At 42.7% G+C, this 14,028-nt stretch overlaps 1 protein-coding gene across 4 annotated transcripts in view; it reads right to left on the bottom strand.

Annotated features, from left to right (window-relative positions):
* Nucleotides 1–14,028, bottom strand: part of TASOR (transcription activation suppressor) — an 86,229-nt gene that overhangs the window by 61,781 nt on the left and 10,420 nt on the right. For all 4 annotated transcript variants that reach the window (XM_073592263.1, XM_073592264.1, XM_073592261.1 and 1 more), the window contains exons 4-5: nt 9,626–9,698; nt 5,715–5,806 (exon numbers count right to left, since the gene is read on the bottom strand). In XM_073592263.1, coding sequence (XP_073448364.1) covers nt 5,715–5,806; nt 9,626–9,698 — 165 coding nt within the window. The remainder of the gene's footprint in view (nt 1–5,714; nt 5,807–9,625; nt 9,699–14,028) is intronic.

Here is a 14,028-nt window from a genome sequence, read left to right as displayed (position 1 = left end):
ACAAGCTTCAGGAAGTCAGAGGTGACCAAGTTGTTGTATACAAGCTGAGACGAACCAAGGATCCTTGCGTCACGCAGTCAAAAGCAGTGGTTCAGAAAATTCTTCCTCTACACTAAAATACCTGTAAAACGAATGTCAGCGATCTGTCTCTCAGCATTAACCCTTTCTGTGGTAAAGTGACAAAAATTAAAACATGCCAAATTTCACCCAACGACCCTAGTAACGAGGTAGCTCCTGGTGCTCAGCCTACTTGCAAAGTCAGTCTTCAGAAACACAGTCACACCTGGTGCTGTGCCACAATTCTGAACCCTTAAAGGTTAAGTTCACCTCTAAACAGGTTACATGTTCCAGCTCCTGCATCCTCAATTCCCCCCCCCCCCCATATGACAGCAGGTGGGGGGGTGGGGGTGTTCTCCCTGCACCAGCTGTCACAATTTAAAAACAGAGCAACAGTGCAGGGCTCTGCCGACACGGCTGCGTCATTTATTCAGAGTTCTGTGAATGTTCTGATAGTACAGTCGGGCACCACAACTGACGGCTTGTAGTTCTCAATGAGAGTCTGCAGGATCTTGGTACTGCATGCTTTACAGGATCCAGTGTAAAAAAATATGGATTCTGAAAAAGCAAAAATTCACTAATCCCAGATGTAAGAGGCTATGTTTTTGTGCAGAGACTGCACACACAACATAACCATCACCTAAACCATTAGCAACAAACGGAAACCTTGCCTAAAAGGTAAAGGGTTATGCATTGGACCTGTTTGATATGCTATTGGAGGATAGCCCCCAACCCACACTCAGTGAAATATTGCATGCTGTACATAGATGCACTGCCTCTGGACGATTTGAATGAAAAGTTTGGGGGGCTGAAGGAGACAGTGTCTCTCCTCCGCCAGGATATTCAGGAGATTAGGGAGAGAACCACTGCTTTGGAGGGCGGAGTGAGTGATATAGAAGACCAGATGCCCCCTATAAACCGGGATGAGAGAATGGCTGCACAACAAGCCTTCCAGGCCATCAATAAAACAGATGACATTGAAACGGCCTCAGTCCGCATTGTGGGACTCCCAGAAAAAGGAGGGTAGAGACCCCACTGCATTCATTGAAGGCTGGTTGCAAGAAGTGTTTGGCAAGGAGGCATTCTCTCCAATCTACACAGTGGAGCGGGCCCACAGGGTGCCGCCACGCCCTCTTCCACCAGGCAACCCTCCCAGATCGATACTAGCCAGACTCCTTGAACTACAGAATCGTGCTGCGACTAGCCAGAGAAAAGGGTGCTGTACAATATAATGGCACCAGAATATCATTCTACCCCAACTTCTCTGCAAAAGTGCAACGCAGGCAATCGAAATTCGCAGAAGTCAAAAAGAGGTTGCAAAGGCTACAGCGTGTGACAGCCAGAGGTCAGAATCAATTCTTTGAAAATGCACAAGATGCCGCAGTGTGGCTGGATCGGAACGAACAAGATCTACACTGACGGGGCCGCGAAGACGGTGAAGGTTGATGCTTTGTATGGAATTCCTCTACGGCATGAAGGGTGTCTAACTACCCTTCCAGCCTCCATTTTGTTACAGAAGGCCTGTACATGGTACCCACCCTCAGCGAGTGAAAATCCACAACTTTTCCTTTTCTTTAGCATTTCGCATGTACGCCTGGACCATGTGGTAATGTGTACACTGCCTGTTGTCATGGTTTACATGGCTTGCTCTGCTGCGCAGTTGCGCAAGATGAACTACCTTATATTCCAGCTGCCTTTCCAATGTGCAATTCACTGAAGTGTTACAAAATGTTCGTTGCACTTTCCACTGTCTGCTCCAGATTGTCCATATGCCAGATGCTGTTGCTTTACCAGAGCACTGCCTATGCCCGAGAGACACTCCCACAACTATATATGTATATGTCTGACATGTCTTCTACACCTATAGTATCATGGAATGTCCGGGGGGTGAATGACCCATTGAAGAGAACCACGATTTCTACTTGTATAGGTAGATTCAATCCCGCCATTATTGGTCTGCAGTAGACCCACCTTCAGGGGGATACTGTTGGGTTCTTACAATATACCTAGGTGGGGAAGGCTTATCACTCACCTTTTCACGCGGGGTGAGTGTACTGATACATAAGGCGCTGGCCTATCAAGAGCTGGATTCTCTCATTGATGTCTCAGGCAGATTTGTTTTTCTGTATTGTAAGCTATATACAATTAGCTTAATTATAGATTTCGTGTATATACCCGCCCCCCCCCCCCCCCCCCACCACCACCCGTTTTCCCAGGAGGTCCTACAGTTGCTGCTGTCATACCTGACGAACAAACCTGATACTCCATTATTGAGGCCGGGGCACTGCTCTTAGTTGCTTACTGGCAGAGGTGGGATGGACTGACAATATGGCAAATTCGCAACCCAGACAACAATTCTCGTTTCTCCAAAATCCATGGTTCTCTGTCACGTATTGACCTGTGTGGGCACTCCAAACATGGTCAATTACACCTCCAGGGTAGAATATTTCCCACGGGGAGTATCTCATCATTCCCCCTTAGCTTTATGGCTTATCACCCAACTTCCCAACGCCTTACCCCGGGCCCCATGGAAGCTCAACGCCTTCTGGCTCAAACTGTTTACTTCACAGGAAAGGATAGCCTCTCAGATTGCAGACTTCTTCCTGTCGCACCGTCAGTACCCTAAGTTTGCAGAAATAGGAGACCTTCAAAAGCATACCTTAGTGTATTTATCACAGAAATACAGATTGTCAAACAGAATTCCTCTGCTCTGCTGGAGCAGGTGGGGAACCAGGTGAGACAGCTGGAATTAATCTATATAACATACCCAACAGATTCTGCAAGGGGGGCATGGATATTGGCCCAAGATTCATTGGACCGCCTGAGATCCTCTGCTGCAGAGCGTAAACGTTTTTTTACAAAGCTTTCATTTTATGAGGGGGAGAAGACGGGCCACCTACTTGCCAAAATTGCTCAATCCCAACAATAGTCCCCAGCCATTGGTGCTATTTGTGCCTCCAGTGGCAGGGTGGTTAACTCTCCCGAGGACATCATAGCCGAGCTGGCATCCTTCTATGTATACCTATATGGGTCAAGGGAGGCCTACTCGGATGGGGACCTAGCTAACTAGATGTCCACTATTGATTTACCCTCTTTGTCTGCTAAGGCTAAACAACTAGACGCCCTAACACTAGAGAAACTACAGGTGGCGGCCTGCTCTTTCCCCACCTGTAAAGCGCCCGGGGAGGATGGCCTCCCTATGAAGTATACACTCAATTTGGCAAACTACTGCCAAAGTTGCTAGAGGTATTCAATGCATCACTCGAGGAGGGTAGACTTCCTGCCTCTATGGCCAGAGCGAATGTGATTTTGTTGCTTAAGCCAGGGAAGGATCCGGTTGACCCTGGCTCCTACAGACCTTTTATCACTGCTTCAGAGCGATGTAAAAATCCTTGCAATGGTCCTGGCGCTTCTGGTCAACTGGATAGTATCCTCCATTGTCCACACAGATCAGGCTGGCTTTATGCCGCAAAAGTCCATGGCTACCAACCTTAGAAGACTCTTCCTTAACACGCAACTGCAGGCAGATAATGGGGGTCACAGGGTTCTTCTCTCTCTCTCTACACCAACAAGGCGTCTGACAGTGTCAGCTGGAGGTATCTGTGGGTGGTGCTATCCAAGTTTCGCTTCGGGGACAGGTTTATTGCCTAGGTCAAGTTGCTATATGCTTCCCCACAGGCAACCATTAGGGTGACAGACAGGCTGTCACCTGCTTTTGCATTGGGCAAGGGAACATGACAGGGATGTCCGCTGTGGCCCCTGCTCTTTGCAATTGCTATAGAACCATTAGCCTTGGTGAGGGCCAGCACCCAGGTCCGTGGGTTCCAGTATGGTGCTCTGCATGAAAAAAAAAAAAAAAAATCATGCTGTATGCGGATGACATGATGCTCTTCTTGGGAGACTCCAACCACTCATTAACGGGTGTCATGTCCATAGTAATCGGAGCTTGGCCACTATTGTGGCCTAACCATAAACTGGTATAAATCGGCCCTAATGATGCTGGATGAATAACGGGAGGTGCAATTCCTGATTCTGGTCCCATCCCCCTAGTTACGAACTTCAAGTACCTATGTATACATATCTCACCCCGTCTTATGGATTATTGCTGCCTAAATGTGCATCCCTTACTGTCCCGCTTTCAGGATAAGATTAATACATGGAACAACCTTAAACTGTCACTGGCAGGCAAAGCCAATCTAATCAAATGATCTTAATGCCCCAGCTGCTATATTTCCTCCACAACATGCCCGTAGTGATACATCTTAAAATCTTTAGGGTGGTAAATACCCTTTTTTCGACGGTTACTATGGAACATTAAGCCTCCCAGGATTAAACTGGAGCAGTTGCAGCACTCTAAGGACAGTGGAGGTTTGGCAGTTCCCAACCCTTGGCTGTACTATATAGCTGCCCAGATGCAACATCTGGTTGGCTCTATGTCCCAACATCCCATGGGCGCAACTAATGCTTTTTGGATCGGGGGCCAAGACCATCTACCAAATCAGGGGATGCCCAGGAAGGTTTGAAAGGGAATTGGTACTGTCTTGACCTCTACAGTGTGCCTCGGGGTGAATATGAGATTATATATATTACACGTATGAAGGGATTTATGTCCATAAGAGGGCAGAGTGGAAGTGAATGCTATGTTCTGATCTGTAGCTACTGCAACGTTAATTCAAATGTGTAACTGTCATTGTTCAAAAATTATGGCTTGTGCATTGGAAGTTAATATGTTCAATAAAAACCTTTTTGGATTCAAAAAACCCACATCATTTAAAAATATAAATAAATGGTGTATTACATGCTGTTCATACTCAGTCACTGTGGGATTTGTTTTCTGTAGTTTGCAAAAACCTGGTTGATCCTGCTGTTCTGTCTTCCACCTCCGGGATTTTGCAGAGCATTGTTGGCAGCTAGTGCTTAATTTTCTGTGTATTTTCTACCCTGAGCATTTCCTCCCCATTACCATCTGAGCAGCTCACGTTTCTATACAGACATATGGGCGTATGCACAGTGGTAAATGCCAACCCACTTCCTCCCTCCTCCATGTCCTCTAAACAGCTCCACACTATGGGGGTGAGATATTACATCTTGATTAATGGTGGCTTCACCTCCGTTAGTATCACTTTAAAGGGGAACCTTCAATTCCTCAAGCAACACTATTTGTAATCCTTATGCTGCTAGCATTAGTAAATAGATATTAAAATCTCATATTTACGCATTTTAAACCTTGTTTTACATTTCTTCAGTTACCTCCTGGTTTCCAGGCCTAGGCAAATGATATCATACATCCCAGGAGTCTTTAGGAGGGGAGGAGGTGTACCTTTAGCTAAGCACACCCTTCTGCCTGCATGACTGCGCTAAGGGCTGACAGACTCCAGGAAGTAAATGCTACAGGAATCATTTTCCCTCACTCAAGATGCTACAGGGTGTTTTTAAAGTGATTTCTCACCAAAATAAAGCATGAAGACATGAATGGATATGGGGTGTTTGCTTTGAATATTAAAAATGAATTAAACAGCATTTTTGGTTTGTGGAGCTCAGAATAGTTCCTCTTTACATTTAGAGTTTGACACCAAAATAATATTACTATTCCCTGAAGTCAAATCAGCATTGAACCAGCACAAATGCATATTTTATAAACATTAAAAGTATTTTACCTTGATAATTTTAAATATGAAAACTGTGCCTGTAGCGCCAGCCTCTAAAGGGTTGGCCTGCAATAAGTCAGCAAACTTGGATAAGTACACCCCTGTAGGAAAAAGTATAAAAAAAACAAAACAAAATATAGGGACATGTGAATTTTTTGCGCTGCTACAAAAAACATACAGATTTCTCATTACAACATGCTGCAGACATTTGGATTACATAGTGGCATAATTTAATGATGCTTATTATCAGAACGTCCTAACTGGTGGGAAAGAGTGGGTGTTTTCATAGTTTCTAAGAAACCACGTGTAAGATTTGTCCTTTTTTGGCACACAGACTAAATGCATGTGCCAAGTGAACCGTAACAAAACGGTGCACGTTTGTGCCACAAAGGGGAACAAGCAGTTATTTGCTCTTAAAGCGGGATTCCGTCCGAAAAAAAAAAAAAAAATTAAAGTCAACAGCTACAAACACTGTAGCTGCTGACTTTAAGTACTTACCTGTCCTGGGTGCCCGCAATGTTGGCTGCCCAAGGACTACCCGTCCCTCGGCTCTCGGCCCTGCCATCCTAGGTGAGGGAAACAGGCAGTGGAGCCTTGCGGCTTCACTGCCAGTTTCCTACTGCGCACGCGCGAGCGGTGCGGCGCTGTGAATGGCCCCGTGGTGTTCTGGGAACACACACAGTTCCCAGAAGACAACGGGGCTGCTCACCGAGGAGCAGAAGATGCCGCAGAAAAGGAAGAGGCAGATTAGTAAAACTGCCTAGCAACAAGGGTTTAGGTTAGTTTTAAAATTTTTTTTTTTTTTAATTTTTTTTTTAGGATTTTTGGTGTAATTTTTTTTTCAGGGTGGCCCTCCACTTTAAAGTGGATGTAAACCCACACATATACTGCCCAGTAAAGTGAACAGCCTCAGATGATACACAGGAATGAAACAAATCTCCCTATATAAGTTTTACATCCACATCTGCTGTCTTCATCTTTAGATACTAATTACTTCCTGTTGGGATTTTTTTCTCTTCCTGGTTATCATTGCAGAAAAGTCTCACAGCCAAGACAGCTGATTGGAGGAAAGGCACACTGTTCCCTCTACACATAAGTAGAGACTCATCTCTTGGTTGTATTGTTCAGAGCTGTGCTAATCTATTTATAGCAACCTCCCGACTCAAAACTCCAGCTGGTTTTATCATATGTGACAGAGGAACACAGCAAGAGAAAGCTACAAGACACAGGGCTTTGCAGAGAGATAACAAAACACTGCAGATCTATGTGCCCAGCTCAAATTTCATGAATCATGTTTACATATTTATTTAATTATCTGGAATATACAGTATGTAGTAGTTCTCCTACCTTGCTGGAAATGCAAGCTTATAATCTTGCCCAACATATCTGGGGAATGGTTCAGATGACATTAACTAGTTAACATACATATTCAGATTCATTGTTGCCAGGCTAAGTCTAATGAAAATCACACATTCCAGATGGTTATACTTCTTGGCAAAGCAATGGTCTAAACTTGCTGTATGTGAGTAAGGCTCAATTTGATTAAGAGTACAAATTGAAAAAAAAAAAAATATATATTAGAACCTCATGTTAATGTCGCTCGTCTGTAAGCCTAGTCCCAACTGATCATCATTAGACTTTGGCCCCTTTCACACTGGGGCGGTTTGCAGGCGCTATTGCGCTAAAAATAGCACCTGCAAACCGACCTGAAACAGGGCTTTCACACTGCAGCGGTGCGCTGGCAGGAGGGAAAAAAAACTCCTGCAAACAGCATCTTTGGAGCGGTGTATACACCGCTCCTGCCCATTGAAATCAATGGGGCAGCGGGACTATACCGCCGGCATAGCTAGTGCTTTTTTGGCCGCTAGCGGCCCCGCTAGTGGCCGAATACCGCCGCTAAAACGGCAGTAAAGCGCCAAGAATAGCGGCGTTTTACCGCCGACACCCCCACCGCCCCAGTGTGAAAGGGGCCTTTGGGTTAAAGCAGAACTAAACCTCTCTCTCCTTTACAGTCAAGGAAGAGAACATCTTGGACTCAGTTTGATCTGCAGTTGTCATGGTGTTTCGTGTGTGATCAGTTATGACACCAGCCATGTGATGGCTTGACAGTTCAATTGAGAGCACAAGCACTTGTTGCGACAGTTATGCACATACATGCCTTGAATGGAACAGTTTTGGTAAAGTTAACCACCTAAAGACTGAGCCTCTTTTTGAGATGTGTTGTTTACAAGTTAAAAACAGTTTTTTTTGCTAGAAAATGACTTAGAACCCCCAAACATTATCCATTTTTTTCCTAACACCCTAGAGAATAAAATGGCGGTAGTTGCAATACTTTGTCACACCGTATTTGTGCAGCAGTCTTACAAGCGCACTTTTTGAAAAAAATGCACTTTTTTGAATAAAAAAAATAAAACAGTAAAGTTAGTCCAATTTTTTTTTATATTGTGAAAGATGATATTACGCAGAGTAAATTGATACCCAACATGTCACGATTCAAAATTGTGCCCGCTCGTGTTATGGCGACAAAGTTTTACCCTTAAAAACTCCATAGGCGACGTCTAAAAAATTCTACAGGTTGCATGTTTTAAGTTACAGAGGAGGTCTAGGGCTAGGTCTATTATTGCTCTAGCTCTACCGATCGTGGCGATACCTCACATGTGCGATTTGAACACCGTTTTCATGTGCGGGCACTACTCACGTATGCGTTCGCTTCTGCATGCGAGCTCGGCAAGCATTTTAAAAAAAAAAATTCTCTTATTTACAGTTAAAAAAAAAAAAAAAATTGTCACTTTTATTCCTGTTACAAGGAATGTAAACATCCCTTGCAATAGATAAAAAAGCATGACAGGATCTCTTACGCATGAGCTCTGAGGTCAAAAATACCTCAGACCTCATATTTATACTTATAAAGTGCAATAAAAAAAAATTGTCATTTAAAAAAATTTTAAAAAATGGCCCTTTAAGAGCTGTGGGCGGAAGTGACATTTTGAAGTCACTTCCACCCTGCATCGTTATGGAGACGGGTGGGGTCCCATCTCCCCCTCGCTCATCGCCATGCCCAGCCAGGGTGAAGATCCAATTGCCTCCGCCGCTGCCGACGGATCCGGTAAGTGGCGGAGGGCACCGCAGCGTGGCGGGAGGCCCCTCTCCCGCCGCCGATAAAAGTGATCTTGCGGCGAATCCGCCACAGAGACCACTCTTATCAGAAACGGGACCGCCGGCCGAACATGAGGATACTGGGGTTATGGCAGCTAGCTGCTGCCATAACGATATCCCCCATCAAAGTTAGGAAGTATATCGGCACGCGGTGGTCCGGAAGTGGTTAAACAGATGGGTTTTGTTCCTCTTTAAGTTAAATGTGCCTCTGGGTAAGATACTCCTCTTTGCTGTGCAGAAACAGTCTTCAAGTAGAAAGGAAAGGATAACTGACATTTAAGTAGGCCTATGACCCTGCATGCCCTTTACCACAAATCACTGTAGTTTTTCTTCTTTTTATGTAGTCTTGTGACCGCAAAAATCCAGGATACTCTCCCCTTCTGGCCCAGCTAGTGAGAGGAGACTCCTCTCTCTCCCTCAACAGCAGTGGGTGACACCATTGTTCTATTTAACTCATCCCCGTTGTCAGTCTTCTACATTTAGAAAGGACCCAAAGCTTTGCAGTCCTCCGATTGCACTTGCTAAATAAAAATAAAAAATAAACACTAAAAGCTGTATTTGTATTGTGATTTTTGATCAAAGGACATGCAATACTAATTGGAGGGAATGTTTGTAGTTCGCCTTTCCCGCCACTTAAACTTTAGAATAAAACCTATAAAAAAAAAAAATTAAAAAAAAAAAAAAAAAAAAAAGTTTTAGGAAAACCCACATCCTTTTTCACAAGGATTGAATATACTGTTGTATCGATCACTGAAGGAACTCACCCATAGAGGATTTTCCAAGTGTAGTAAGCTTAGAATGTCCCACAAGTAATCCTCTCTCGCATATATTATTCACCTAAAAGGATAAAGCAACATCCATGTTCACAAGTTATCAATTCAAGCTTCACAAGGCTATAAAGCTCAGTTTCCTAAAGATATTACCTGGAACGTTAACATATGTAAAGAATTGCTCTACTTTGGATGGCCACACATTATATAAGTTTTCCATTAGATTTAACAAAACCATATAATAGTTATTATAATATAGGATTTATATGGCGCCAACAGTTTACACAGCACTTTACGTGAGGGTAGACGGTACGAATACAATACACTTTAAATACAGTAGGAACCAGAGGGCCCAATATGAAGTCAAACCTAAACACTTTCAATTTGTATGTAGTCAGACAGGCCCTTGCACTACAAAGTTGAAGGTAAATCTAAAGGAAATTGAATAAGAAAATTGTGTAATGTATGGCCAGCCCAAGTTTAACATTTCTGCAGGTTGGACACAGGTGTTAGTTGCAAAAGAACCTTAATATCACAGGGACAATGCAGGTTACTACTACAGCATAGATATTGCTATGGAGCATTTATCTTAATTTTTTTTTTTTTTTAATACAGGCAACACATCTTTTTCAGTACAAGGGACAAAAAGCTACAACTCTGCTTTCAACAAGACAACAGCTATGTCATACAAGTCTTTACCAACCTCAAATGCTGCAGAACCACACATTTTGGCTCATATCTGACCTGCATCCATTCATATGCATTGAAGGAGATCACACTTTGCCTCCTGATCTTCCACGCATATGATAGCACTATAGGCAAGTAGACATGTATGACTCATGGGACTGTTTCAAGTCTTTGTGGTGACAGAACAGAGATGATGAAAAACTATAGCCTGGATTTTTACAAGACATAAGAAAAATGCTTTTAACAGGAAAAAGCAGCATCTCCATTGTGCTGTCTTTTTGTGTAAAAGGCCATGACCAAAAAATTTTAACTATGATAACTATTTAGCTAATACGTATAATCGTATTAGACTATATGAACACCTCATTTAATATGACTATTTTTACATACAGACCAAAAACATTGTGTTACAGTCTAAACTGATTTAATGCTCCCGACCATTTCTTGGTATTTGTCAAAACATCTGATACATTTCCCAGGGATGTAGTAAAAGCAGCTTGTATGATTTGCATGTTTCCATTAACCCTTTCACAGCCAAGTACAGTTTATAGCAAAACTGATTAGCAGACTCAGCTGAACAAATCAATCCACTGATCAGAGAAATGCACCTAAAATGTACCGCCCCCCCTCCGCATAAGCCACCATGGCTAAAATGCCCCTTCCCCACCCTAATTCTGCCCTTTCCCCAAAGCACCAATTCTCCCTATCCCCGCCACCAATGCAGCGCCTGCAACACTGATCCATTGTGACTTCCTTGCAGCTGCTGGCTTCTCACCACAGCTTTAGGTGCCACAGAGGAATAAAAAAAACAACAAAAAAAAAAAAATACACCCCCCAGTGGACCCATCCTCACCAATCCCAGCCCCCCCCCTTCCCGCAGTGCTGCTGGCCAGCTTTGCCTCCTCCCCCTCCAGCCAGCTGTAGCATCAATGAGGGAGATCAATGTCAGGATGGAAAGTAGTAAACGTGCTTACCAGCCCTTTTCCTTTCCTGAACAAACATAGTAAGTGATAAGTACTGATCGCTCAGTTTCATTCATCACTGAAGCATAGTAAACTGAACTGTACATTACACATAGACTTCTATTTATTCATCTTCAGTGCAGTTGAGGCTGCAGAGAATGGGATAAAGGACTGCTAATGTCTTTGGCTCCTTTCTCTGTCTCGGAAAAAAGTCATCAGGAGTCCGTTTAGACCCCTGACATATCACCAAAGTCCACCCACTGATAAGAAAAAAAAAAAAAAAAAGCACATAGTAAGGCCTTGTTCACACAGGGCATACTACAGCATACGCCCCCTGCATGACAGTGTTTCCCACACAGGCGTTCCATACATGTCTGTGCAGGCATTCCTATTGATGTCAATTGGGAATTAGCAACTGCACGAACACAGCCACTGCTCCGAATTTGACATCCATGTGGGTCTGGGAGCATGTCCCTGAGCTCACACCGTCTGCGATCATGGCTGTGATCACACAGATGTCAGATTGGACAGCAGTGGCTGTGCCTATGCAGTCGCTGTACACCAATTGACATAAATAGGACTGACTCTATGGGGAAGTACGAAACACCTGTGCATACCCATACGGGTAACCATGGCCCTCCACAGGCATACACTTTAGTAACCCCCATATGAACAAGGCCTTAGCAGAAATCTAGCAGGAATTTTGTAAGTTATGTTGTGTTTGTGTCCACTAATGATTTAAGTGGATTTTTAGCAAATTGATAAAACATCTGTGCAAATACTGCGGGGTCCTAAAAAAAAAAAATTCAGTAGCACTTTTTATCCTACAGGTTACGTGCTTTCAGAGAATGTATGGCTTGGGGGGTCTTTGACAAATTCTGAAAGCTGTGAAAAATGAAAACCTTCAGATTTTTAGAGTAAACTGTTTTTATTTACAGTTTTGCAAACCTTCAGTTTTCACCATTTCACAAAAAAAAGGCACGATTTAAAACTTAAATATTTGTTATTAGCTTAGTACACTTAAGTTTTTATATATAGCAGTTATTCTGCAAGTTTTTTTTATTATGTATTAACTAATGATTTTAGTATGTTTTAGCAAAAATTGTTTTGATACACATTTGTGCAAATATCACAGGGCCTAGAAAACAGGAGCGCCTTTTTATTCTACTGGCCCTATGCTTTCATAAAAAGTATGAGGGGGTCTTTCACAAACTCTGAAAGCTGTAAGTGGGAAAAAAAAAAAAAAAAAAACGTAAAAATGATCTGGCCACCTGAGTTTAGAAGTGAAGCATGGTGCCTGGCAGTGAAGGGATTAAAAGGTTTACGCCTACCAAGTCAATATAATTTGAATACTATTTTTGCAAGTCTGTGTGGTTTCCCACTGTCTGTATATTTGAATGCGGCTTGAGAACTGACAAATGTTGAAGATCTGTGTTTCGCTATCTGGTAATGAATTGGTGGCTTTACATCATTTGCCTGCATGACAAACAAAAACAATAAATGGCATTAAAATGGTTTCTGGTTACTATTTAAATACCATTGCTTGTAAAGTAATCTACATAACCATCCAATATAATTTTACTCTAGATGTTTTAAAAAAAAAATAAATCTCCATTTTAACAGGGCTGGATACCAACTTCTTTAACCATTTGACCTGCAGAAGATTTAGCCCCTTCATGACCAGGCTATTTTTTGCGATACAGCACTGCGTTATTTTAACTGACAAATACATGGTCATGTGACACTGTACCCAAATAAAATGTCCTTTTTTTCCCCACAAATAGAGCTTTCTTTTGGTGGTATTTGATCAAGTCTGCATTTATTTTCTTGTGCTATAAACAAAATAAGGCCAACAATTTTGAAATACATTATATATATTTATTTTTTTTTTTAACTTTCTGCTACAAATTCTATAAAAAAAAAAAAAAAATTCAAATTTCTTCATAAATTTAGGTCAATATGTAGTCTGCTACATATTTTTGGTAACAAAAATGCCAATAAGCGTACATTGACTGATTTGCGCAAAAGTTATAGCGTCTACAAACTGTGGGATATTTTTATTTGGTAGTAATGGTGGCAATCAGCGACTTATGGCAGGACTGCAGGATTGTGGCACACATTTTGACAGACACTTTTTGGGGACCAGTGACACCAATACAGTAATTAGTGCTTAAAAAAAAAAAAAAAAATTATATGCATTGTTACTGTATTAAGGACACTGACTGAAGGGGTTAACATCACAGGCGATCAAAATGTAACTGTGCGCCTAGCTGGTGTTTTACTATACTGTGTAAGGTGCTTTTACTAGGGGAAGAGATGAAATTTATTCCCTGCTTTGCAGGGACACACATCCCATCCCTTCTCTCCCGTCGAAACAATCTGCCTTGTTTACATAGACAGACTGCCGTTCTGCCTCTATTCTGGATGATCGGCAGGTGCCGGCGGACAAAATACACATGCGCGCCCCCTACCCAGAATAGCTGGATCATATATAGACACACATGATCCAGCACACATCTTCCGCCCTGTAGCAGTAAAACTGCTATAGGGTGGTCCTCAAGCGATTAACCACCGACTCATTAGCGCCATTTCAAAATGCTACAGGGATAGTAGCCATTTGTCCCAGGACTGTTTTAAAATAGCACTCAATCTAAGAAGCTTCTGGTAGCAGTAGAACAGCTGACAGACAATTCTTAGCCTAGGAGCTGGAAATAGCTTCTGATACTTTGAGATCTCTCCATGGCGGTG

The sequence above is a fragment of the Aquarana catesbeiana genome, linkage group LG07 (genome assembly GCF_042186555.1).
Source record: "Aquarana catesbeiana isolate 2022-GZ linkage group LG07, ASM4218655v1, whole genome shotgun sequence".
In the NCBI taxonomy this organism is placed as follows: Eukaryota; Metazoa; Chordata; class Amphibia; order Anura; family Ranidae; genus Aquarana; species Aquarana catesbeiana.
This window is presented reverse-complemented; position numbering and strand designations above follow the sequence as displayed.